The following is a 24,965-nucleotide window of genomic DNA, read 5'->3' as shown; positions in this document are numbered from 1 at the left end:
AGAGAAGGTGTTACACTGCGTGAGAGAGTAAAATTCCTGTGGCTTACTGGGACTGTGTGGTCCAGCTCAGAAACCTTAACAATCCAGCAGAAATGAACCCCAGAAGCTCCGTGCCCTTCCCAGCATTCTTCAAAGCCTTCTTAATCTTAACCTTGCTGTTCTTCAGCCTCCTTAATCATTCCAGAACAAAGCCAGAAAACAGCATTAATGAAACACTTAAAATTTCCCTTTAGATCCTTTCTATTCTTCTGAGACCAATTTTTGATACCCGTGTCTTGGTTCAAAGGAGTTTGGAGTGGAATTCCCTTGTTCTATGATCCTCAAGCTTATGGACACATGTATGAGGTGATGCTAATCTAGACACTGTGTTGAAGACACCCTATTTAAGTGTTCCAGATGTCATGATAATTTGCCATGCACGTTGTGTGCATTGCAGTGTGGTGTTTGCCAGGAGCCTTGCACTTAAATGTTTAAGCTTGCACTTATGTTTAAGAGATTTGGCAGCGAGCTTTCTAATGATTTATTGCTGCATTTGTGTATTTCAGGATCTTCTTGATCGTGTGGAAGCTTTTCAACAGCAAAGCCAAAAACTCCTTTCTGAAGAAATGCCTAGTGCTGCAGAACTTCAGGAGCTGTTGGATGTCAGCTTTGACTTTGACGTTGATCTACCCCAACTGGCTGAACTGCGGATACGTCTGGAACAGGCACGCTGGCTCGAGGATGTGCAACTGGCTTCTTCGGACCAAAACTCTCTTACTCTAGATGATATGAGACGTCTTATAGACTCAGGTGTTGGACTCGCTCCCTACCCAGCAGTTGAGAAAGCAATGGCAAAGCTGCAGGAGCTCCTTACTGTATCTGAACACTGGGATGACAAAGCCAGAAATCTGATAAAGGCCAGGTATAGGCTAAATCTTAGTGTTGCATTTTGTAGTTCCATGAGCTGAGGAGCTGTTTAAGATGGAAATAGTTGGCTTTACTTCTGAAGGGGCCCTCTTTTGTTCATCCAGTTCACAACATGAAGGCAAAACTTGTGCCATCCACAAGGGAAAGGGGTGGAGAAGGGAGTTGAGTGACTGAGCGATTTTAAACATTGGTGTTGGCTTTGCAGTGTTTGTGGTGCTCCACTATCATTGTGCAAATTCTCCTTTTGCCACAAGGGTTTTAAGACACCTCTTCCCTTCCTTTCAACATTCTTCCCTCCCCCTGTGTCATACTGGAGGATGCATGTCCAGATAGAGCTTAGTTACATACCACCAACTGGTAAAATTTTATTATCTGGACTATTTCTAACATTGAGAAGATTTTTTTCTAGATTATTTGGTGCAGGGGAGGAGGAAATAAGCTCAATACATGCTTATTGAGAAAAATTGTCTTGCTCATTGCTTTGACCTTCTGATTTATAAAGTAAAATGGGGGAGTGCACAGTCTACTTCAAGTTTAGAAAGGTGGCACAAACTTTTATGCAAGGTTTCTTCCCTCAAGATTCCTGATTTTTATTTATTATTATTTTATTTTTTAATTTTTCCCCCCAGCCTCATAATTATGAAAACATTTGAGTGTTTCTTGCCCATTAGTAACCATATGGTTTTAAAATTATAACTTCATAGAGCACAAAATTGGAATAAACTTGGGTTTAACCTCCAAAATGGAGATGCAGTTGTGTTTGTACCTGTCTAAAACATCAGAATCGAGTTGTGAAATACAGAAAAGCCATCTTGAGGGTTTTTTTAACCTTCCAATGTACAATCTCTTAGCTGATACTGTTTTAGGGTTCAGTGTGCATTTGAGGATCCAAGGTTCTGTCATCCAAAAGTTAATAAATGTTAGATCTCCCTTAAGCCCAAATGTGTGAATATTTCTAAGTAGGAGACTACAGCAAGCAAATATACATTTCTAAAAGCATACCTGCATTAGTAATGTCGTGATTGTACAGTATCCGTATCTAGTACTGGACATAACGTCATTATTTGGTGTAACCCTTTGGTTTTAATAAGCCAGATGAGTAGAACCACCCCAACTGCATTGCAGTGTTTTACATTCTGATACGTTTTGTTTACATAGACCACGGCAGTCGCTGAGCAGTCTTGTACCAGCAGTGAAAGAAATAGAGGAGATCCCAGCCTATCTCCCAAATGGTGTCGCACTGAAAGACGCGGTGCAGAAGGCCAAAGACTGGCTGCAGGAAGTGGAAGCTCTGCAGGTACGTAAACTGTGCTCTTGGCTTCTTGGTGGGTGATAGTAACCTCTGTCAGGTTAACAGACCCACACTCTGCACACCATTGTGTGCACTTGGTGCTTCAGTGTCGCAAAAATCAAATGAGCAACAAGTTGATGGCAGAGAATGAAGACCAGAGGCTGATAAAGACAAAAACCTATACAGGTTTTCACCTTCTGGTGCTTCCCACTCAAATTTTCTTTTTTTTGTTTTTTTTTTTGTTTGTTTGTTTGGTTGGTTTTGTTTGTTTGTTTTTTAACCTATCAGACAGTTTTATTTGTGGATCAAGTTTCCCTTTTTCTTTCTTTTAGGTTCTTTGCTTCTTTTAGAGTTCAATGGCAATTTAACTCTCCCTTCTTCTCTGTTCCCAGTTTTCCCCCTTGTGTTAGCACTGTTGCTTGTGCAGTCAGACATCATGTTCAAGCCCAAGTGAGTAATTGTAGCCTGGGCTGACCATTTGAAGTGGTTCATGGCTCAGCCTCGCAAGTACTCAAGCCAGGGGTCAGTGAGACTGCACAGATCAGGAAAGAGTGTGACTGGGATAGCCCTGATTTTCAGATTTTGATACAATTTGCCAAATATTTTTTTGTATTTTCATTTGTCCTCATGTTTTTTTCCATAAAGTGAACTCTGATCTGGCTTACTAGTATTTTCAGGCCTGTCTGACCTAAATTGGTCTTTTAATAAAAACTTCTTTTGAGTTCAAGATGCTTTTATTAAAAAACATCAGTTGTCCTGGGCTTCAAAATTTTGAAGGAGTAAAGTTTATGTAATACTAACTTTTGTTTGAGGGTGTCATGGTTTAACCCCAGCCAGCAACTACGCCCCACCCAGCTGCTCGCTCACTCCCCCTGGCTGGGGTGGGGGAGAGAATCAGAAAGGTAAAAGTGAGAAAACTCATGGGCTGAAATAGTTTAATAGGTAAAGCAAAAGCCACGCACAAGCAAAGCAAAACAAGGAGTTCATTCACTACTTCTCATCATCAGGCAGGTGTTCAGCCATCGCCAGGAAGGCAGAGTTCCACCACACGGAACAGTGACTTGGGAAGACAAACACCTTAAATCCAAAGGTCCCCCCCATCCTTCTTCTTTACCCTGTCTTTATATGCTGAGCACAACATCCTATGGTCTGGAATATCGCTTTGGTCAGTTGGGGTCAGCTGTCCCGGCTGTGTCCCCTCCCAACTCCTTGTGCACCCCCACCCTCCTCACTGGTGAGGTGGGGTGAGAAGCCGAAAAGGCCTTGATGCTCTGTAAGCGCTGCTCAGCAATAGAAAACATCGCTGTGTCGATTAACACTGTTTCCAGCACAAATCCAAAACATAGCCACATACCAGCTACTGTGAAGAAAATTAACTCTCCCAGCCGAAACCAGCACAGAGGGCTATCTTGAGAGGGCTTAAGTAACTTGTTCTTGGCATTTGCTAATTTCTTGGTTTGGATTCTGAAATTCTGCCTCCTGAATATGGAAAAATGTGTCTGTATATGCCAAGAATTTTTGCTTCACTTCTGCAAAGATTTTCGTAAATGCCTACAGTCATTGTGACTTGCAGGAAGCTCTTGGTATCAGTACTTGGCGAGTTGCTGCTAGAGATGTTGGAGTTGTTCTGGATGAATAGTTCTTGAGTCCCACATCACTGCCTATTTTAGAAATTACTTCTCAGTGCTGCTGTACTGCTAGACTTCTTGTAACTGGGTTGCCTTAGGCGTAGGCTGCTAAGTGAATGAACAGAGCTCGCTTTCAAATTGGATACTTGAGATGGTTCCTTGCTCTTGGCGTGGCAGGGACTGGGTTAGACTTGCCTTCTGGGTCTATTTCAAAATTATTTTGATTTTCTGCTGTGAATGCAGATTGTTAGATTGAGAGTCTGCTTATATTGGTGGCAGGTTTTTTGTTTTTAAACTGTCATTTGGTAAGTGTATTTCCACCCCCCCCACCCCCCAAGTGTTTTATTAGTTTTGTCTGTGTACTTAATGGCTAGAGCATGAGAAACACAAATGTTGGAGTAACAGCTGTGGAAGTGACTGAAGTGTCTAAGCAGTAAATTCATTTTTACAAGCTCTACCTTCAGTTAATCTAAATGACTTGCTGTGATTCATGGAAGTGGTATGTCTTGTATACATCAACCATTTCTTAATTTATAATCTGACAGGTTGGAGGACGTGTGCCTGTACTGGACACACTAGCAGAACTTGTCACAAGAGGTCGATCTATTCCAGTGCATCTGGACTACCTGCCGAGGCTGGAGTCCTTGGTGTCAGAAGTTCAAGCGTGGAAGGAGTGTGCAGCTAACACATTTCTGTGCGAGAACTCCCCTTATTCTCTTTTGGAGGTAGGAGATCTCAGCTTTGGAGTAGACCACCATTCATACCACAGCAAAAGCACATCACAGCTACAGTATTAACTCATGAAGTAACCATAAATATTAAGTATATTTGCAGAATTGTTTTAGGATTATATTATTTTAACATAACTTTATTAGATTGACTTATGCTTTTAATGATCATTTAAAACTTTTACAATGCTTAAGATTTAGCTATACTTCAGTCTCTTTAATCAGTGGCTAATGAGAGCATGCTGTGCCACAGTTTGACATTTTCAATATGAATATGGGAATATTGACATATTTGTGGCACTGAATTTACTTCAGTGTGTCAGGCTGCAGCCACTGGAGTGCAGGTTCATAGCTGCTTCATCCACCTCAGGTTTAGCTGTGACAAGGATGAGGCTGTAGCTGCTTTAGCTGGCCCTCTGAATCTGTTGCTGCACATGTGTGAACACCTGCAGTTCTTGAGCAATCCACACCCTCTAGCCTATGCTGAGCCCCTCTTACGCCCCCAGCCCTCCTTGCTCCGTTTGGGCAGATGGGAATGCGGGGCAGCTCCTGTTTTCCTCTACTGTTTTCCAGGGCTTGCAGCTTGAATCACAGGGAGGCTATTCAGTGTATCAGCTGTCGGTATATTCCAGCAATCTAAATGGAACATGGAAGTGTTTGTGGTCTGCCCGTTTTATAAAACTGAACTTTTAACCTTCCAGCTCTCCCCATTTTCCAGATAATCTCATCCTAGTCCCCCAAATCTTTGAATGAAAAAACTGCTGGAATCCTTGTTCTAACCAAACCAGTCATATGTGACTGTGTTAGGGCAGGATGAATGCATTAAAAAAGTTGCAGACAATACTGCTTTTCTGTCCATCAGGTGTTATGTCCCCGTTGTGATATTGGAATGCTGAATCTGAAGAGGAAGCAGAAGAAGTTGAAGGAGCCAGTGCCAAGTGGAAAGAAGAAAAGCACTAAGCTGGAGACTCTGGGTGATTTAGAAAGAGCACTCTCTGAGAGCAAAGATACTGCATCTGCGGTATGTAGTTTAAGATTGTTTTCGAGCTGGAGTTTCTTCCAAGTTCTTTGTTTATGTTTGCCTCTCGTGCAGGAGTGTTATCTTCCACTCTTTTGTGCTTGCACTGCTGTTCTGCAGAAGGACTTCTAGCACTGCACTTTTCTGTCCTTACTTTAGACTTCCCAAAATTGCTTTTGGTAGAAAAAATGTGTGTTGTGTTTGTGCATGAAGTGCTTACAGTTTCCCTGGCAATGCCCGTAGCCTAACAAAGTATAGGAAAATCAAAAAATTGAGACCTATTTTCCCCCACCATACCAAAACCTTATCAAAGGTAGGATAGGGTTTTCCCAACTCTGATCTCTTCAAAGAACACAATAAGCGAACACCATTTATAATTAAAACAGACACCATAAATAATTAAGGAAAACCTCATGCATTATGAAGTCAATAAAGCTCTTGTTCTGGATGGAGCAGACTTAGTTGCTGGTGGTAAAGTGCTTCATCCCAAAAGACCTATTTCAGAGCCTCTACCACAGTCAGATTAAACAGTGTCCCATGATTAATGAGGAGCAGTAGACTGATTTGGTAGGGTTTGAATATAATTGTCCCTTTTAGGTATGGGACATTTAAGTTTTAACCTATGGCAACTACTTGAAACCTGTATGTTCAGTGCTTTGGTTTTTGTCTTCCTTGTCTGGAAATCCAGACTTACAGACTGCGTCCCTACAAGTGCTGTAAGGAGAAGAGACTGGGTCCTCTAAATCACGCACCCTTCTCCTCTTTGACTAGATAATATCTCGATAACGGCTGGGGTATTGAAAAAGAAGGATACTCCCATGGACTGCACCCTGGAAAAGGCATTCATTTACTGTGGCAGGTTTTGCTTCTGACACAAGGGGAACAAAAATCTTCTTGTAGTGGAGGTTTGGATACTTTCACAACCCAATGCTGTAGCTGCAGTGCTCAGCACCCGTGCATATGTAATGTAGTGTGCTGTGCCCAGGTCCCGTATCTGCCCATGCTGGATGCAGTTGTCTTAATTCTTGCATAGCTGATTTTTCTCTAGTCATCACATTTCAATGCCATGATGTGTGAAATAACTGGTTTGTATATATTTACAAACCCTCCTGTATACATTTATTTTTATATACATAACAAAATGCATAGCATTTATTAGTTGCAGCTGCTATTAATAGCCTTTATGAAACTGAAATATATTGCTGTCTTTACTAGCAGCTAATGCTAAAGATGCCTGAAAAAAAGGATCATGAGCAGCTGTAGAAAGGGCAAACACCACATTCAGGAGTACACCTGAATTTCACTTGGTGTTTACAAACCCCAGAGGAGTACATAGGTCAGGGTGCAGCCCTGTGAACTTGACAGTGTAAGGTGGGTATCAGAGATGTATTTGTATTTCTGAAAACTGCCCAGATATGTTTTATGATTATACAGAGTCAGACTACATATTTGAGAGACATGTTCATAGAGAAGTACCTGCAAGCCAAATCAGCACTTGTTTCAGAATTTAAGCTGCTTTAATGAAGGTAATGCTTTTGTATCACAAAACATGAAGGATTTGGAACAGAGAAGAAAGGAGTTAGGAGGTCATTTTTTGCAAAGGAATACACTTTGTATCTCTGGGCCTGATGAGAAAACAGAAGGAAACTGAAGTCTTATCACTTCACACCCTCATAACTGCTTTGCTTCAAACATTCAAAGCCTTGAAGGCATATAGGGGTGAGCAGCTTCTTAACAATCTGAAATACTTGCTGGCGTATCTGAAGAGCGTGATTGTGCAGAGGTTGCCCTGTTTCTAATGACTAATGTTCATTTCAAGATTACATCCCTTTCTTTGAACTCCCTTTTAGATGGCTACGCTTGGGGAGGCCCGATTAAAGGAGATGGAAGCATTGCGTTCTCTGCGAGCAGCAAACGAAGTGAAGGTGCTGTCTAGTGAAGAGGACACAGAACTGAAAGTCTGTCTGTGCCAGAAGGAGCCGGCTGCTCCAATGATACAGTGTGAACTCTGCAGAGGGTTCTTCCATACTGGCTGTGTTTCGGTGCCCAACATTTTGCAGGGACCTCGTGTGTGGCTCTGTCCACACTGTCATCGATCAGAAAAGCCACCTTTAGAAAAGATCTTACCGTTGCTGGCCTCCTTGCAGCGTATCCGTGTGAGGCTTCCTGAGGGGGATGCCTTACGGTATATGATCGAGAGAACTGTGAACTGGCAGCACAGAGCACAACAAATGTTATATTCAGGGAATCTAAAACTTATACAAGACAAAGTTGGCTCAGGATTATTTTACAACAGATGGCAAGCCACAGCAGGCCAATTGCCAGAGACAAACAAGGTGAGGCTGAGCTGCTTCTGGGTTTCCTGGCAGTGGGTGGCGTGTGGTCAACAAGAACAGCCTGTAACACCTCACTGGGTTTTGGGTTCGTTGTATCTGCATACAAATACTGGCAAGGCAGATTGTTTATGCGTTGCTTTACAGATATAAGGAGTTTGGGTTCTGCCTTGACAGTCAGCCAGGACGTGTGTGTCCTCCAGCAGCAGCTTCATGTTCTCCTTCTGCTGGAGTCCTGGGAGCAATTAATCCTAAAGGCCCTATTTTCCCTTCTCCCAGCTCCTAAGCTCTAATGTGACGCTATTAATGATAGAGTTGTTGAAGCTATTGTTTCTAGAGTGCATAGTATTCAATTAGTCTGTATATTCTGTTCTTACAGGTGTTTCAATATAGTTTTAAGTGTTGAGAATTAGTAACAGAGGCACAAACCGTCCAGTGTGTTACCAGCTTAGCTCTCAGATGAGGTTGTTTGCAACGGGGTATCTTCAGCCATTACTGCTTCTTCTTCTCTTTATTGCTTGCACTAGAACTCCCAGGCTGAATATTCTGCTAATATTGCTGAGTTAAGCTACAGCAACTGTTTCAGGCGTGATCATGAGGGAGTTTCAAACTTCCTCCAGTAAAGATCTTTCAGCAAAAAGGGCAGGGAAAGTGGGAAATGGGTTAAGCATTTCTAGTTTTCCTGAGATTATAAATGCAGAAAAAATCTGAAATAAAATGTCTGTGCAGCATAAAAAACATAAAACACCCTAAAATGAAATGCACTGTTGCTTTTATTTTTAGATTGAAACACCTTAGTTTTGCTAGTGCAACCCTGTTGCAGTTTGTATGTGTATGTTCTCAGCTCAGTTATGTTAAACCATAAAATGTGCCACCCATGCTTGAAGAGGTATTGTAGCTGTTTCTCAAGCAACTCAGCTATTCCAAGTTGCTCGTGTTGACCAAATCTTTCAAATAGGCAAACCTAGTTTTAGAAATTAAAACTATGTTGAAGCATCTAACAATTTTTCTGATAATTTAGGTTTGAAGGTATCTTTTTACTAGACCAACTAGTATAGCTGAAAAAAACTGGGCAAGATTTTGGGCATATAAATTGATGTTTGGGCCAGAAATAGAAACAGTAAGCTTAGCTTTATTAGCTCAGTGTGATACCATGACATTCCTCCAATCTGAAAGCAGTCTAACTATTTTTGTGTGGTCTGGAGCTCAAGTCAGTAAACCTCCTAAATCAAGGTAATTCCACCAGAGCTAGTTGAGGTCCTTGTGACCTCATTTCCCAAATCAGAGGTCCCTGGGAAGCTCAGTGGAAGAGCATCTGACCACATGCATCAGCTTGGGTCCCTCACTGTGCCTGAGCTAAGGAGCCTTCCTGGAGACAGTGGTACTAAGGGCAGGTCAGAGGTGTCCTCCAGAGCCATCTTGGCACAGGTGCTGAGCTAAAACTTGGGTCTCAATGGATTTGAGGTGGTTTTTCAGTGAATTCAGTGTCTCGGCATTGCTGTCCTGTCCTGTAACAATTCTGTTTTCCCTGTTATCTGGGATAATCAAACATGCTTATTCCTCCGGAGAAGCTCATAGCAGTAACCACTGGGGTTGGGCTTCTTTGGCACTGGCCAAAGTGAAGAATGTGGAGCATTTAGATGAGTTTGAAAAACAGCTATGAGAACTGATGAAAGCCAGATCTTGAAAGGGACCCAGAGATTTGAATTAGTGAGGTAGATGATATTTTGGAAGGCATCTGGTGAGATGCCTTTCTGACACTCAAGAGTCCAAAACTGAGACTTGCTGGCTTTCCTAAGTGGCCTTTGCGTAAGTACACGTGTGTTTTGCCATTGGCATTTCTTTTGTGTGTGCTGAGGTAAAGAGAAGTGCTTCAGAACAGCTTGGTGTCTCATTGGGTGAAGGCAGTGAGAAATTGCTTCTTTGTTGTGAACAAAAGGAGGAAACTGTGATACTTACCGGGAGTCAATTCTAGAGCTGAAGACCTCGCCTCCACATGTCCGGGATTGTCCCTACAGGGACTCTGCCTGTGTTGTCTCCGTTCCACATGCTCGTTCTCCTCTGGTAGAGCATGCTGCTGTGTGTGCTAGGGCCAGTTTATGATCTCTGTGGAAAAGATAATTCGCAGCTAAGAATTCTGGCAATAAAGTTGCTTTTGCCTATTTCCAGCTGTAGGATGAAGGGTTTGGGTGTATTAGATTGAACAGTTTCCAGGAATGCAAGATTTAAGCAATTGTAAGAGAAACAATTATTGATTCTGTTGCAGTTATTTGACACTTCAAAACTACATGTTCAGTGAAAATATCTATGCGTTTCGTTTTGTTTTCTAGGTTTCCCAGACAATTGGAGCAATGTCATTCTCCATGCCTCATGACTGGGATAACAGAACCATATATTTACATTCTCCATTTTCTACAGGACAGCACTGCATCCCACTTCATGGTTTGTAATCTTCACTTTGATTTTTTTTTTCTTTTTTTTTTTCTTCCTTTTTTTCCCTGTGTTTGGTGGAGAAGAGAGGGTGTCCTGATCAACAGGAGATGGCTGGGGCAGGGAGGCACATGACTGTGCCTTGTGTCTGGTTGCTTCTCCATCCCCTCAGCAGCTTTGGAACTTAATGTGCAGCTTTGGCAGAGGGGTAAATTCCTCAACAGTACAAATTTCCCACATGTAATGAAAAGATGTGGCGCAGTAGGACAAGAGGTATCGGTCAAGAGCTGGCTGCTTCCCACGTGCACCGGACACAGTGGGCTGTGGCCAGCCAAACGGACTGCAGGAGGGGGAAATGGACGGTAGAGACCACTGAAATTGTAGGAGGTGGATGGGAACAACATAGGGAAGTAGTGCTGGAGACCATGGGGTACTTAACCCATAGGACACAAGCCCACATAAGTTTTGCTAAGAAAACTTGAGTTTTCTTAGCTGCTGTGGCTGCAGCTGTGCTCCAGGTCACTCAGTGCAGGTTCTGCATGCTTCTTAGCTCAGACTTTGTATTTATTGGACTAACATAGACAAGCTATAAATTGCCTCATTTTACAACTGTAAAAGAAGTTCTTTATCATTTCTTTCATCCTGATGCATAATGCTCCAGGGACACAGGTCCGGTCTTATCTTCATATGTTCAAGTCAGTGCAGCTTAATCCATATTAATGTTACACAAGACACTTGTATCAGTTTAACGTTACAGTTAAAATCAAACAAGGCAGTCCTTTATACTACTGGGTTTATTTTTCAGGCCATATCTGAGTTGTACTGAATACTATATTAAAATGCTGTTATTTACATGATGATTTTCACCTCCCCTAGCTGTGACTATTTCAGAAGCCCAATGGAAGTTTTGAAGCTCGATAGCAGCAGTGGGTGGTGACTGTACAGCAGGACTCAGTTGCAAGGCTCATCCTCTCAGCTTTTCTTATTCTACTCTCTTGGCTCCACTTACAGATTTTACTCACTTTGTTCATCTTACCCACTTGTTAGCTAGTGAGGGGATCATCATGCTTCTTGTAGCTGCAGAAGCAGAAAAAATTGCCAAGCATGATGGCAAACACTTATCCTCAAAGCAGCAAGAAATGCAATCATGGGAGGGTACTGAGCCACAGTGCAGTCACTTCTGTGCAAGCCTTTATCTTTCTTTTTAACCCTGCTATTAAAAATGAGCAGTGAAGAGGGAATAGATAAGAGTTAATTCATACAGTTGCAGATTTAAAAAAGTCTTTCACAGTTTTTTTTTAATGTGCTACCAGAGAAGAATTTTCATTATCTGTGCAGTTCTTATCAGTGCTGACACTGAAGAATTCCTTTTCTCCTCTCTCCCTGTCTTTCATAATAGTCATTAGCACAGAGCTGGATGAGCTGATGATGGAAGCCCAGCTGCTACAGGTTTCTCTTCCTGAAATACAGGAGCTGTACCAGATCCTATTCACAAAGCAAAGCCCTGTTTTGCAGACAGAGCAGAGGTCATCTGTTGGACCGACAAATGAAAAGGCAAGTGTCTGACAACAGCAATGAGCTTGGGGTCACGTTGGAGTAGAGCTCTGCCTGAACCCATAAGCTTTACAAAGAGGTTTGTGTGTGGCTGTACTTCTATGAAAATACGTTTTCCTTGTTCAAAAGGGGTCAAGAATTTGATAAGTTAACGAATTTGTTACAAACTATTGAATATAATTTGTGGCCTCGTGCATTTTTTCAATTTGAATCTGTTTTTTTTATGGTCACTCTCTGTATTTTAAATACGTCTATCCTAATTTGACTCTTGTCCTGTGTTGAAGAGGCTTTCTGAGAGAGCTGCCTCTGAATCACTGGACTCAGGCAGGAAATGAGAATAATTCTGTCACTGAGGTGTGACTCTATCCTTTGCTCCCCTTACACATCCCAGTTCTGCTGAAAAGGCAGCACTCTCTCAAACTCTGCACTTTTACTTAAGCCTATTCCTAAAAGGAGGGTATGGAATAACAGGATAATGAGTGTTAGTTGCACACTTACAATTTTGCTAAAATATCTTTCCATAGAATGAGTGTTGCCGAGGAAAAAAAGATGGAATTAGTTACATGGAAAGAAAACTGAAGCGGCGTTTTGAGAGAGAGAGCTTCTGTGATGAGAAGAGAGCAAGAGTAAAAAAAATGAGAACACCCAAAAAGAAGAAACTGAAACTGAATCACTCAAAGGATCTCTGCACTAACAAACTGGAGAGGGAGCGGGAGCGTCTCTTTGAGATGCAGCGTTCTAGTGAAAGCCACTTGCTTCCCTCAGACGTGTCATTCTCTGAGCAGGAGGACTCTGAGGATGAAGATGCCATCTGCCCTGCTGTGAATTGTCTCCAGCCTGAGGGAGATGAGGTCAGTAGAGGCAGAGACCCACTGTGCTGTTCGGAATGCTGGGATCTAGGACATTCAGCTGCCCTGTAATTGTTCGACTGCATAAACACTATTTGCAAAGAGAGCATGAGGCACTTGGTAACCCAGAGACAATGTCGGCCACTGCTGGGACACCTTCAGTAATGATCTTCCTGCCTTCTCCAAGAGCAGCCATGCAGCTGGGACTGGGGAAGGCAGGTGGACATCAAAACATCTGCATGGAATCGGAAGGAGGAGGTGGGGCTGTGCAGACACCGTATTCATCTCTGCTCTTGAAATATGGCTGTAGATAGACTTTGTGGGTTGCAGCCTTTCTGTGCATGGGGGCAGTGCCTTGGAACTCTGCGCAGGTCCATTCATACTGGAGAATGGAGAAGAGGGACATCCCCAGGTGCCTGGGCGGGCCGTGGTGAAGTTACCATCCACAATCTTGCTATAGGTGGGAAAGCAACAGCACAGATGAAGGGAAGTGTGGCTTTCTCTCGACTTCCGAGGAGCTGGACTGCAGGAGTCCACAGTGAGCATGAGTTGAATATCCAGCACTAGCCAGTTGTAGAATGGGACATTTCTCATTCATTTAAATAGATTAGGAGCCCAGAAATGACTAATGAATGCTGTGTGTGTTTTCTTGGTCCTTCTCTGAACACCAGTATGTCTGTTCTTTATTAGGTGGATTGGGTCCAGTGCGATGGCAGCTGCAACCAGTGGTTCCACCAAGTGTGCGTGGGCATCTCTCCGGAAATGGCAGAGAAGGAGGACTACATCTGCATCAGCTGCACTGGGAAGAACTCTCAATACCGGAAGTAAAACTCCCCATAAACCATTCAGGACTTGAGTAAAGAAGGTTATCAGAATTTTCCAATAAAGCCACAGGGGCTGGTTTAAGAACCAGATTGCAAATGGTGCTACTTCTATCCTTATGGGATCATTTTCCAGAACTCAAAACAATTTTTGACACTTTTGTATTTTTCCCTTGATCTGTTTGTGGTTGTTGAGGTTTGAGATGCTGACTGTTTAGCAGGGGTTTCCACCAATTTGGAAGGCATTTGAAACATGCACCTTTTATTGTACAGCATTAAATTACCTCTCTGGGATTTACCGGCATATTTAATTCAGCTTGGTTTAGGTGCAAAAAACCCTGCACCATGAATTTTCCAATAAATCCTCTTTTGAGGAAATCCCTGTTTACTCTGTTAACTCTTTGGGGACTTTAGTTTTTTTCCACTTTGTTTTTCGTAGATTAGGTTTATTTATCTGAGCAATAACTTCTATGTCTGGTTTCAGTGACTGGAATGACAATTCTGAACAGCGTGTTGCTTCTAGCATTGGTTGATGTACAGAAAGCAAATGTTAGATCCTAGTGTCACTGATGGCCCAGTGATGTAGAAGACAGGAGAAAAAAAAAAAAAGGTCTGTAAAGTAATTGCCACAGCTGTATTTTGGCTTTCTCCTTTTTTGGGTAGCTTGTATCAAATGTTGCAGTTTATATTGTGGAATAAACCCCTGGTTATGTTATAAAATTAAATGTTGGTGTTTTTAGAGAGCTTGAAATGCAGTTTCATTTCCCTCTGGATCAATATTGATTGCATTGGTTGGTTCTCTTATTCAAGAGAAATCCATCTTTAAAAAAAGAAATGCAAAAGCCATGTTATTTTCTTACCTTACTTGTATATTCAGGTTTGGAAGGAGAAGGCAGATCAAAATGTTACACCAAAAAGAAAAAAAAAAAACTTTTTAATTTTGCAAAGCTTTTCCAAATCTGAAACTATTTGCAAGTGGGGTGAATAAAGGATTGAAACTATGATTTGTGATTTGGCAGGGGCAGGAATGGGGAGCTTCACACAGGGGGCAAGCATGTGGGGCACGCGTGTGGGACAGCTTCTTCTGCCCGCCTTGTCCAGCTGGCTTTGGAAGGAGAGACTTTCCCCACAGTATGCATTGCAGCTTGGTTCAGCAGAGCATGTGCTGGTGGTCCACAGAGCACTCGGCCTGGCCATGCGCAGATTCTTTCCAACTGTTTCTGCTTGCATTTAGGCTAAAAACGTGAGGAATAAGGACATTTCTGGACTGGTTATGATTCTATCCAAGTCTGTTTAGGGACCTTAGTGTGGTGGGTAAGAAGGGGCAGTGCAGGTGGTAGCATAGTGGTGCCGGCTCAGAGGGGACTAGACCTCTGAGGAGGAGAGGTGGTTTATTTAAGCCTGCAAGGCACTCCATGTGGGGCTACACCTGAAACCCTTTGGAGAGTAATTGCTAATGCAGAATATAGGTGTTGCTCCTTTGGAAATGGCTTGGTGACAGTGATGTGCGCTCTGTGGCCTGCCAAAGGTGGAACTTGTGGAGCCCTGGAAGATGGGAGGTCTAGGAGATCTTCGTATCAGAGAGCGCGCTCTCCTTATGACATCCTGTCATCACCAAACATGTGGCAGTATTGGTATTCCCTCTGTTCGTTATCAAGAGGAATTTGCTGGTAAATTTTTCCCTGCTGGTTTGAGACCTTTTCCTATGGACAGAAGTGCACAGAGTAACTGGGTGTAGGGCAAAGCTTTTGAGCTGTATGTGGCTGACAATGACGTGGTGGATCTGTGTGTGGTGTCAGAACTGTGCAGGAATTTGATTTCCCAGGGGTTTGAGTTTTGGGGTTTTTTTTAACCGTGAGTATGTTTTTTAGTCTCATGTTGATTTTTAACTGTTAGAGAATCTTCAGCCTGCCATAGATGATTTGTCTAAAAGCGGTGGTGGTGGGGGAAGACAACCTGACCGCATGTACATTAGTTAAATGTGTATATGCTTCCATCGTATGACTTGTCTTTTTTATTTACTGTAATTTGTGATTAATTTTTTTTTTTGGTTGGACGAAGTCTTTGTGCAAGGCTAAGATAACAGTCCAAGCTGTGGAAAAAAACTGATGTGTAATAACTTTCTTTTAAAGGGAGCAGATGAACAAACTTGAAATAGAAAGAGCTTGCACAGTGTTTTGATGTAGCTGAAAATATTACAAAAGTTTCTCTCACAGTATCCCTTTTATTTTTTTTCTGTTGAAGAAATGGCTGTTTACCAAAAAGTGCTAGAGGAGATATGATGCAATTAAGTTTAGTGTGATGATTCAGTATAGGGCCAAGGGAAAGTTGTAATTTTGTGGACTGTAGATGCCAGAGGTGACTTTGTTGTCAGGACCACAAATATTTCTCATCAGGATTAACGAATGTAGTAGAATTAGAGCATGATGTTTTGGAAATTACCACATCTTTGCTTGAAATTTTTCAAGAAATAGAAAACCCAGTCCCTGGGTGACCTATGTCTACAGTACAGGATGTCTGCTTAAGGATTTGCATTTTATTTCCTGCTGGAATTGTGACCTCAGGAATGGGTGGCTGGAGGTTGCTGCAGAGGTGGTGGTGCCTGCTGCACCACGGGGCTGTGCCCGTTAGATTTCATCCCCATGAGGATAATTCAAACTGGATTAGGTTGGGTTTGACTTTGTCAGACTAAATAAGCAAGAGATTTGTTGTTTGCTTCAGGGCGGGCTCTTCTGTGACCATCCCTTGCACATTATTCATCAGAGAAAATGATGAGGGCAGAACACACTCAGCAGAAGGGTTTGTTAGGATCAGCCATCCCTTTCAACCCTCTTCTTGTCCATCCTGGATTTCTGGAGGATAAACCAAAACAAGCCAAAAAAAAGTCAAAAAAAAAAAAAAAAAAAAGTCCTTCCCACACCATTCTGCTGCTGGGGTTTTTTAATTTTTTTTTCACTAGATTCCTCAGATTCTATTTTTTTATTAAATAAAGAATAGTTTATTGCCTCTACATTAGTTCAATCATAAAATAGGACAAAAATCAAATTAGTTACCCTACCTGTGGATTTGAGGCTGAAGAATCTGGTTTTATTTAAAGCCTCCCTGTACTATCTGTCAGATGCTGGGATTGTATCTGTTGTACCGCCTTTAATCTGCTTGATGTGCGCTTTCTCATGCCACATGAGGAGCATCAGAACAGACTAATATGCCCAGCTGCATCGGCTGTGGTCACATACAGCACCAGTAAGATAATTGATCTGAAGGAGAGGCAAGGGTTTGGTTTCACGTATTTCTGGTCTTAAACTGAAGCCCATGGTGCTGAGGCCATTGGTGTGCATTTCCAGGACCTAGTTGCAAAGTTCCTAGATTGTTTGAATTGGGCTTTTCCAGCACTCTGACCTGCGTCTGAGAGAAGAGCTGTCTCTGGGGCAGCCCTTAGGCCCTGGCTCTCCATTTCGGAAGCAAACAGGATGAAATGGCTTCATGACTCCAACACGTGCTGGGGATGCCTTGAATCCAGAGTCACCAAGAGCTGTGGAACCAAACTCCAAAGGTCGGCAGCTTTCGAGGAAGGTAGGAAACTAGGGTGATCAGATTTGTCACTGCGTGCTCTGATCCACAGCAGTGGCCAGGTATCCACAGGGATCTGCAGCCTTGGATCTCTGCAGAAGGCTTCTTCTGCAGGTGGCAAAAGAGACTTTAGGCAGTTGTGTCAACACTTGCTAAACCAAGGTGTCAAAGTGGTGCTGGTTTTCTTCACGCTCTTCTTACACCACCCAATGTGCCATCCATTTCCTCTGCTCACACCCAGGTAACGCATACACAGCATTTATTCTCCACAGGCAGAAACTGCTGCTGGAATTGCACTGTTGATGTGATCAGTGGTCAGCCCAACTGGCCACCAGCAAAGACAAAAATGTGTGGAACAAAGTGGAGAAAAGAGCATGCCAAGGATTTGGTATAAACTTCTTGTCTCAAACCATAAAGTAATACAGTCCTTCCCTTCCCCAGAACCTTCTGGGTGATGATCTATGCTGACACCTCTTCTCTGGGATGAGAAGATGGGAATGTATGCTATTAAGGGATTAAAATGAGTTCCAGATACAGAAAAGGATGTAATTTCTTAGGGACAACACATCAGTTCCTAATATTTTGTACACAGTTGAAATTCAGGTATACAAACAATTGATTCAGGGAAGGGGAATGTTCCCTTTACAGCTGTGGAGTCATGTGTTTACATGTTCAGCAGCACCAAGAGGGGAAAAACAGAACTGAAATGTTGTCTTTGTGCATTGTGGGACTTCAGCAAGTCATTTGTTAGCCTGACCCAAGGATGCGGTGGCAGGGCGGTTGTCTAATACTGACTAAATACATATCTATTCAAGGAAACAATGCAATAACAAACAATTTTACAGCTTGACAGAAAAGCTGTTTTGTGTTCCAGCTGACTGATGCGTGGATGACTGTTCAAGCATTAGTGCGTTTCGGGGAGAAGAGTTACAGCAAGGGACTTCAGCTGTAGGCCAGATCCCTACCAGGGCAGACAACAGATCAACAAAGAGCAGAGCAACGATGAGTCTTTCAGCTCCTGTATCTGCAGTAGGAGATGTGTTTGTAGGACATGACTACACATCTCACACTGGATTTAGGAAGGGAAGGTCTCCAGAATACATACACTAGCAGCTACCTGTAAGCAACATTAAGGAGCTGAGATGACTCTTGTATGAGTCTAGAAATGAATGTGTTTTTCCAAGAGAATGGTTGAGGCACAGCCTTGAAAAATAGCTTTATCCTTTCTTCAGAAGTGAGCTTGTTCACTGCATATTGAGAGTTCTCCCCTAGGATGTAAACATGTCACTCTCTGAAGGCAAGAGCCCTGCACCAAGAAGAGCATCAATAAAAATAAAAGCTGTGTCTGGAAGAGGAGATAAAGCAGTCACACTACATTAATAGTACTGCAGGTTCAACACTCAGCTTCTATTCGAGACAGACAAAAATTATATCAATGGGTTCAAGTAAAAAGATCTTGGGTAGAAGGAACAAATATTTTATGAAAAAAATAAAAGCACATGTGATGATGTGATACGCTGCTGGGTCCAAAATTCCAAGTGCTGAGAGGAAGGGTTGCTGAAAGGTGGTTGACAAGAAATAGTGACATAACCTAAATTAAAAGAGGTGCAGCTTCATGAAGGTACCTTATGTACCTTAGTTATTCAAGTTCTGAAATGTTTGTTAATCCTACTACTTAAAAGTTATGTTTTTAAAGGTACTTGGCTGTTTAATCATAATACTGGGCTAGATTTTATGTGTGTGTGTGCTTGCCTCCTGAAATCTGTGTGAGCTGGGCATCTAAAAATATATAAATATTTTATAAGAAGTAGTAAAAACAGTAGCTCCCCGTCTACAGAACATGCAGTTTGCTCAAAGAGTATCTCCATCACCCAGGGTTTGTTGAGAACAAAACCAATGTTGGAGAGTATTTGTGGGGTGTTTGGGCAGCTTTAGTGTCTGTTGGGCTTTTGGGGTTTCACATTCTTGTTGCTGCCTGGAGTTAAATTTTAACCAAGTGGGAGACAGGTCAGGCATGTACCATGTCATGTCCCTGGCTAATGCCTTGTAATTTGGGATGATGCTGTGCCTGTTCCTTGTGCTGGCCCTGGTTTCTCTTGGAGGATTTTTGCTGGTTACAGCAGTCCCATGTCAGCTGCACATCTTTGTGGGGTCTTCCTTGGCAGGGGTCCACAGGGGAGCTTGAGGGCTTGTGTGCCTTGCCTGTGAGTTGAAGCATCACAGGAGGAAACAATTCATCACAAAATATCTTTTCATCCTAAGAATATAATCTTTTTGTGGTGACTGAACTTTCTTCCCTAAAGCATGTCAAAAGAAAAGACAAACGTCAGAACCTATTCAGCTTTGAGGAAAAATGTATGGCATTTGAAAGGCAAGTTCTAGGTTTGCTGGCTTTGCAGAAAACGTGTGAAGAGACCATGCAATGTACAAAACAGATGGGAATTCAAACATGAAAAAGCCTGGAAGATTCAAATAAATGTAATTTCTACAAACATGGAAGGACAAGTTGGAGCATTCAGAGCAGTTGTACGATCACTTGAGCAAAAAGGATTATAGGTTAGACAAGCATTGCTCTGGGATATCCCTCCTGTCCCTGAACTGTGTCCTCATTTTCTGCAAAAGGTTAGTAAGCACAGAGGAAACGGTTCTGATTGTTTAGAAAGGACAAAAATGATGACAAATGCTTGCACAGATGTGTTGGTTCTGATGTTAGCCAGCCAGCACAGGGTGCCAATGGAAAGTCTGGTGTGACAGTCCTGGGCCTGCCTTGCTGATTTTGGTGCAGTAGGAATTCACTTATATTTTCCACTAAGCCAAAATACTAGGACAGTGCAAAGATGAGCAGATGACCCTGGGCTAGCAGAAGTTACATCCTGCATAAATATGTATTTGTTCCTCCAGCAGAAGCAGCATTTTTGATTGGGAAGAACAAGAGAGAAAAATAATCTTTATTCACCTTGTGGAGAACTTTCTCTGGCACTAGCAATGACCGGGGCAGGCCGGAGGAACAGGAGGGTGTGCACACCCTGGCCATGCTGTTCAGTGCCAAGGCCCCATCTCTCCCTTTGGGTGCGAGCGGCGTGGCTGAAGTCTGCTCTTCTCCCCTCTCCCCACAAAAATACCAACCTAAATTGGTTGTACCCACGCTGCTGATTGGGAATGACCTCTGCTGTCCCCAGCCTGCCTGCCACTGCCAGGGAGAGCATAGCTTGGCACGGGACATGGGGAGTGCTGGGCATTGCCTGAGCCCATGCCCTGGCCCTGTTCAGTTTAGGAGGAAAGATGGGATCCATCACCCCAACTTGCCTAACTTTTGCAGAAGAAAATGTAACTTCATGTTGTGCAGGACATTTTTATAACTGTCGTGTTGGATTGATTTCATCTAACTGAAGCTGTCTGGACAGCATCTAGTCTAAGCACAGAGGAGCTTCTGGTTCATGCCACCTCCCCTGACTGCCTGTTTTGGATGTGAAGTCATCCTCTGAAGAGCTGTGGCTGCCTGGGCAGGGCTGAGGCAGTCACAGGAAGGGCCCCAGCCAGTGTAAGGGCTGTGCAGAAAGAAGGAGCTCCTGCTCTCGAAGGGGATGTGGATTAGTGCTGACCAAGCAGGGTTCCTGTCCCATCAGTGGTTTGGCTATCCAGCCCTTGTGCTGGTGGAGGGGAAGGGCTGGAGCGAGGCAGGGACAGGGCAGCTGTGGGGCTGCAGGATGGGTGGAAGCACTGGTGTGCAGCGGGACACTCACTGCCGCACTGTGGCTGTAGGGAGCTGAACCCACCTTGTGTTTCTGTAGTATCTCAAGTTGCTCTTTCTACTTGTAGAGAAAATCTTGAACTCAGGCTGCAAAAGTTACATGCATAGGAGCATTTGCTTGTGTTGCTCTTGACAAGAATGTTTAAAAATATATTCATGGGAGAGAACGTGACTGGACATGTTATCCCAGAGGAACGGACTCCAGCTCGGAAGAGGTCAGCAAAGCTGGTTTGGAATATAACAAAATATGCAAAAAAAGCAATGGGTGGATGGGGAAAGGATGTCTCTAGGAGGGTAATAAGACTTGTGCACTGGTGATGAGGTATGCTTAATTGTTAAATAGCACCAGGACAAGACTAAAAACCAAATATTCCTCATGGTAGCACATCTGTTACCAGGTAATCACTTGATAACCCTCAAGCAGCTTTCAAGCATAAAGTATTGTGGGCAAGGAAAACAGTCCCTCACAGTGACCAGAATAATGACAGGCTTTCTCTGGAAAAAGAAGTTCCCCCAGGCTGGAGGGAGTCTAAGTCGTAAGAGACCTGTAGGGAAGGAGTAAGAAGTGTGTAACGCAGCCAGTGGCAGCATGGGGAGTATGTAACATGACTGGTATCTCTGTCGTGCTTCCCAGGTTCACCCCTGGTACTGGACTGTGTTTATACACAAATTGCTGTCCTACTCCTGGGGGTCTTGCTGCAGGGGAGTTAATGACCGAATAGCCAGGGCCAGAAAAATCCCCAGGAGCGCCATGCACGAGACCTGCTTCCTCGGACCTGCTAGCATCATGCCAAAACGCAACTCCAAACTCCACCACCGTCCCTCGTGTAAGAAGCCCATTTTGTATGTGTTAATACTGCTTTTTGGTACTTGTAATAATTTGTAAAATTGCCTATACTTCCTAAATAAATAGTTGTAGATAACGGAGATGGAGACGGAGCATTACTTCGCTCCCCTGCATTATGTGTGGCTCTTGCTTTGCTTACAGCTCGAGACCATCTACAGCTGCCTTGTTCCTGATGCAGAGCGACAGTAGCCTGCTTCCTTTTGCTTCCCCTGAGCACCATGTACAGCACTATTCAAACCTGAATCAAGAACTTGAGGCTTAATTTACCTTCCACTTCTGCCCTGGAGCAGCATGCCTGTAGCCTGAGCCACTGCCTCTGCAGTAGCAGACAGGCTACCTGCCCTGGGGACGAGAGCGCAGCTGCCCACAGGGTTGGCCCTGTCCCTTGTGCTCAAGCTGCTTTGAGCCAGAGGACCATTATGGTGCCTGGTAAAAGTGCTGCCTTGAAGCAGTGCCACCGCCTGTCCCCTCATGGCTTCTGCACAGAAATCACATGCAGAAGTGGGGCGGGAAGGACTCAAACCTCTTTTGTGTGGCACCATCTCAATGTCTTTGCAAGGAAACCTCTGAGGCCCAAGGGTGACCTTCGCACCCCTTAAAAGCAGAACTAAGCTGGTTTGGCCCAGGTGGCTGCACCTGGCCCTTCGGCATACCCGTCCCCCCACACCCCCAGGCCCTGAGCAGCTTCACCCAGCTCTTGAAGGCTCCTCAAGGCTCACGATGGGACCTCGCCACCGATATAGGTGGGAAAAGACGGTGTAAGAGTCTAAACCCTTTTTCCTGGGCTCTGACTGACCCCCGCCATGACAGGAACTCCCCCGGGGTCTGAGGACATGCTCGGCCCTGAAGCACAAAGGGGCCTCTCGGGCTCCTGCTCCGGGGTCCGCCAGGCCGCCCTGGGGCGGAGGCAGCGCCCGGGCTCTGCCCCGGGCCCAGGTGCCGGTGCCGCCGGTGCCGGTGCCGCCGCCGCCATTTTGCCGCCGTCCCCCTCTCCGCAGCCACCGCTCCCTCCGAGCCGCCGGGGGGCGCTGTCAGCAGCTGCGCGGAGCCCGCCCCTTTCCCCTCCGCCCTCTCTGCGAGGTGGGGCGCTCGGCCTCGCTCGCACGCGCTTGCGTGCGTGCCGTGCGTTTGGCGCGCGCGGCGGCCCGTAGCCCGCGCGCAGTGGCGAAGCCGGGGGGGGGGGGGGGGGGGGGAAACGGCGATGGCGGGCGCGGCGGCGGCGGGCGGCGGCGGCGGAGGCGGCGGTAGCGTTGGGGGTGGTGGTGGGCCGGGACCGGGGCCGGTGGCGCAGGGTCTGAAGGAAGCGCTGGTGGAGACGCTGACGGGGATCCTGTGCCCGGTGCAGGCGGTGCGCGCCGCCGCTGAGGAGCAGGTGAAGGTGCTGGAGGTGACGGAGGGTGAGTGAGGGCCGGGCCGCGCTGAGGGGACCGGGGCGGGATGGCGGTGTCCGGGTGGATAAAGGCCGCCGCTGCTCCTCCCCCAGCGTTTCCCGGTACCGGCGCCTCGTGGCTGTGTGTTGGCCTCGGCCAAAACTTCCAGCTTCAGCGCTCGGGCCGGCGGCGGCTTTCCGGCCGTCTGTCGGCGTGTGCCCGGTGTCTCTAGAGCAGCCCCTGCCTCGCCTCGGGAGTTCAGCTGCGGGCTCGCCGGTGGGACATCGCTAGGGCTGTCTCCGGCCTGCAGCGGAGGTCACCGGGCAAAGCCGCAGCAGGATTCCTTCGAGGCGCCGCTCTGGTCGGTGGGACGGGAGGGAGACGGCCGTGGGACAGCGTGGGGAACGGCCGTGGGACGGCGTGTTTTTGTGTGAGAACTGAGCGACCGAGGAGCGCTCCGAGCTCACTCCTGGTAGGACGTGGAGGGGGAGGTGGGGTGGCGAAGCGGCAGGCCTGTTGCTCTGGGCACCTCTGTCCGCCGGAGCCAAGGTCTCCAGGGCTGCTCATACGATGGTCACGGAGAGCCTTCCCACTGCACGTTTGTCCGCAGACCCTGCCCCACTCCCACAGTGATCCTCTTCCCCGCTGGACATGTGTGCCCTTGTGCGTGCCCTCGTCCTGCAGGTCGTCATCTGTACCTGGTATGGTTTAGGTTGACTGTGGTCAGGATGTAGCTGTACCCTCGCCTTGTGTGAAACCCCTATGCCAGGGCTCCATTGTCTGTTGCAGAGAACTAAGGGCATGCAAGACACTGGAGCTGGGTGGCAACTAGCCTTTGGCTTTGAAAAGACAGAGGTTAAAAGAGCAAGCACCCCATATTCAAGCAGTGTCTTTCATTATTCTATTACTCATCTGGCCTTTTTATGGTGGCACTAAGCTAGTTCATGTACTTGCTGCTTTTCTTGGGTGGAAGCTACACTTAAAAAACTATTGATGGTAACATTTTATTTCACTTCAGTTTACATTTTATGACCCATTCCAAAGAACTGGAATCTGTAGAAACCACTGGAAGATTGCAGGTAGTCTGCTCTGATGGGAGCTGAGCCCTGGAGAATGCAGCTCTGCAGCCCTTGGCCCTGAGTTGTACCTGTGGCCTGGCAGCTTGATGGGCTGGCTGTTCTTGGACCCTCCTGGAGATTTTACCTTACCTTCGTCCGATTGTGCCATTCTGAAAGTGTTTTGAGAGGTGTTTTAAAGTCTTTCTGCTCCTGAACTTTAGCTCAGAAATGTTATCAAAGGAAGTTTATGGTAAAGAGAAGGAAGGTGTAAGGGCATGACTGGGTCAAGAATAGTGCTGTGATTACATTACTCTGGGAATGAGACTGGGGTGATGAAAGGAAGGCAGATTGTTTTATAAAATGTTTCTTACTGTCCAGTCCCTTAGCCTGTGCTTGTAACACTCTCAGGTTGAGTTGTCCTTGATGCATTACAGGGAAATCTGTGTGTTGTCACCACAGCTATTGGAGGTTTTAATGAGCGATTCGACAGCATTGCAGTAGTACGAATCTGGGAGTGCTGTGAGGCTCATTGACCTGTAGAGCCTTTGCCTTGCAAAGGTACTACAGTCAGCATGCTCTTCAGTGGCAACATTTTTTTCCTGAAACAGTCTGAATCTTACCAGAAGAAATGAAATCAAGTTTGTGTAATGGTTTGGGTAACAGATTTCTAGAAAAGAATATAGAGGGCTGTAGGTGATGGATGTCCCTAAGTCCCTTTCAGAGCCCAGAAATGCAACAGAATTACATCTGGTGGATAACGTTAAGGGCAAGAGGAGTGGAGTCATCTATACTTCTATTTTTTCATTGTTTCA

General features: G+C 45.0%; 2 protein-coding genes across 3 annotated transcripts in view; both read left to right on the top strand.

Annotated features, from left to right (window-relative positions):
* Nucleotides 1-13,851, top strand: part of KDM5B (lysine demethylase 5B) — a 57,929-nt gene extending 44,078 nt beyond the window's left edge. For both annotated transcript variants that reach the window (XM_049832369.1, XM_049832368.1), the window contains exons 19-27: nt 546-901; nt 2,065-2,203; nt 4,371-4,550; nt 5,416-5,574; nt 7,422-7,907; nt 10,235-10,346; nt 11,734-11,888; nt 12,413-12,739; nt 13,427-13,851. In XM_049832369.1, the coding sequence (XP_049688326.1) occupies nt 546-901; nt 2,065-2,203; nt 4,371-4,550; nt 5,416-5,574; nt 7,422-7,907; nt 10,235-10,346; nt 11,734-11,888; nt 12,413-12,739; nt 13,427-13,564 (2,052 nt within the window). In that variant the 3' untranslated portion in view covers nt 13,565-13,851. The remainder of the gene's footprint in view (nt 1-545; nt 902-2,064; nt 2,204-4,370; nt 4,551-5,415; nt 5,575-7,421; nt 7,908-10,234; nt 10,347-11,733; nt 11,889-12,412; nt 12,740-13,426) is intronic.
* Nucleotides 13,852-22,926: 9,075 nt separating this feature from the next.
* IPO9 (importin 9) overlaps nt 22,927-24,965 on the top strand; it is a 38,852-nt gene continuing 36,813 nt past the window's right edge. Inside the window, exon 1 of the mRNA XM_049832112.1 lies at nt 22,927-23,122. Coding sequence (XP_049688069.1) covers nt 22,927-23,122 — 196 coding nt within the window. The remainder of the gene's footprint in view (nt 23,123-24,965) is intronic.

Source organism: Accipiter gentilis, chromosome 29, assembly GCF_929443795.1.
Source record: "Accipiter gentilis chromosome 29, bAccGen1.1, whole genome shotgun sequence".
NCBI classification, from domain to species: domain Eukaryota; kingdom Metazoa; phylum Chordata; class Aves; order Accipitriformes; family Accipitridae; genus Astur; species Astur gentilis.
Note: the sequence above shows the minus strand (reverse complement) of the source record. Positions and strands in the feature narration are given on the sequence as shown.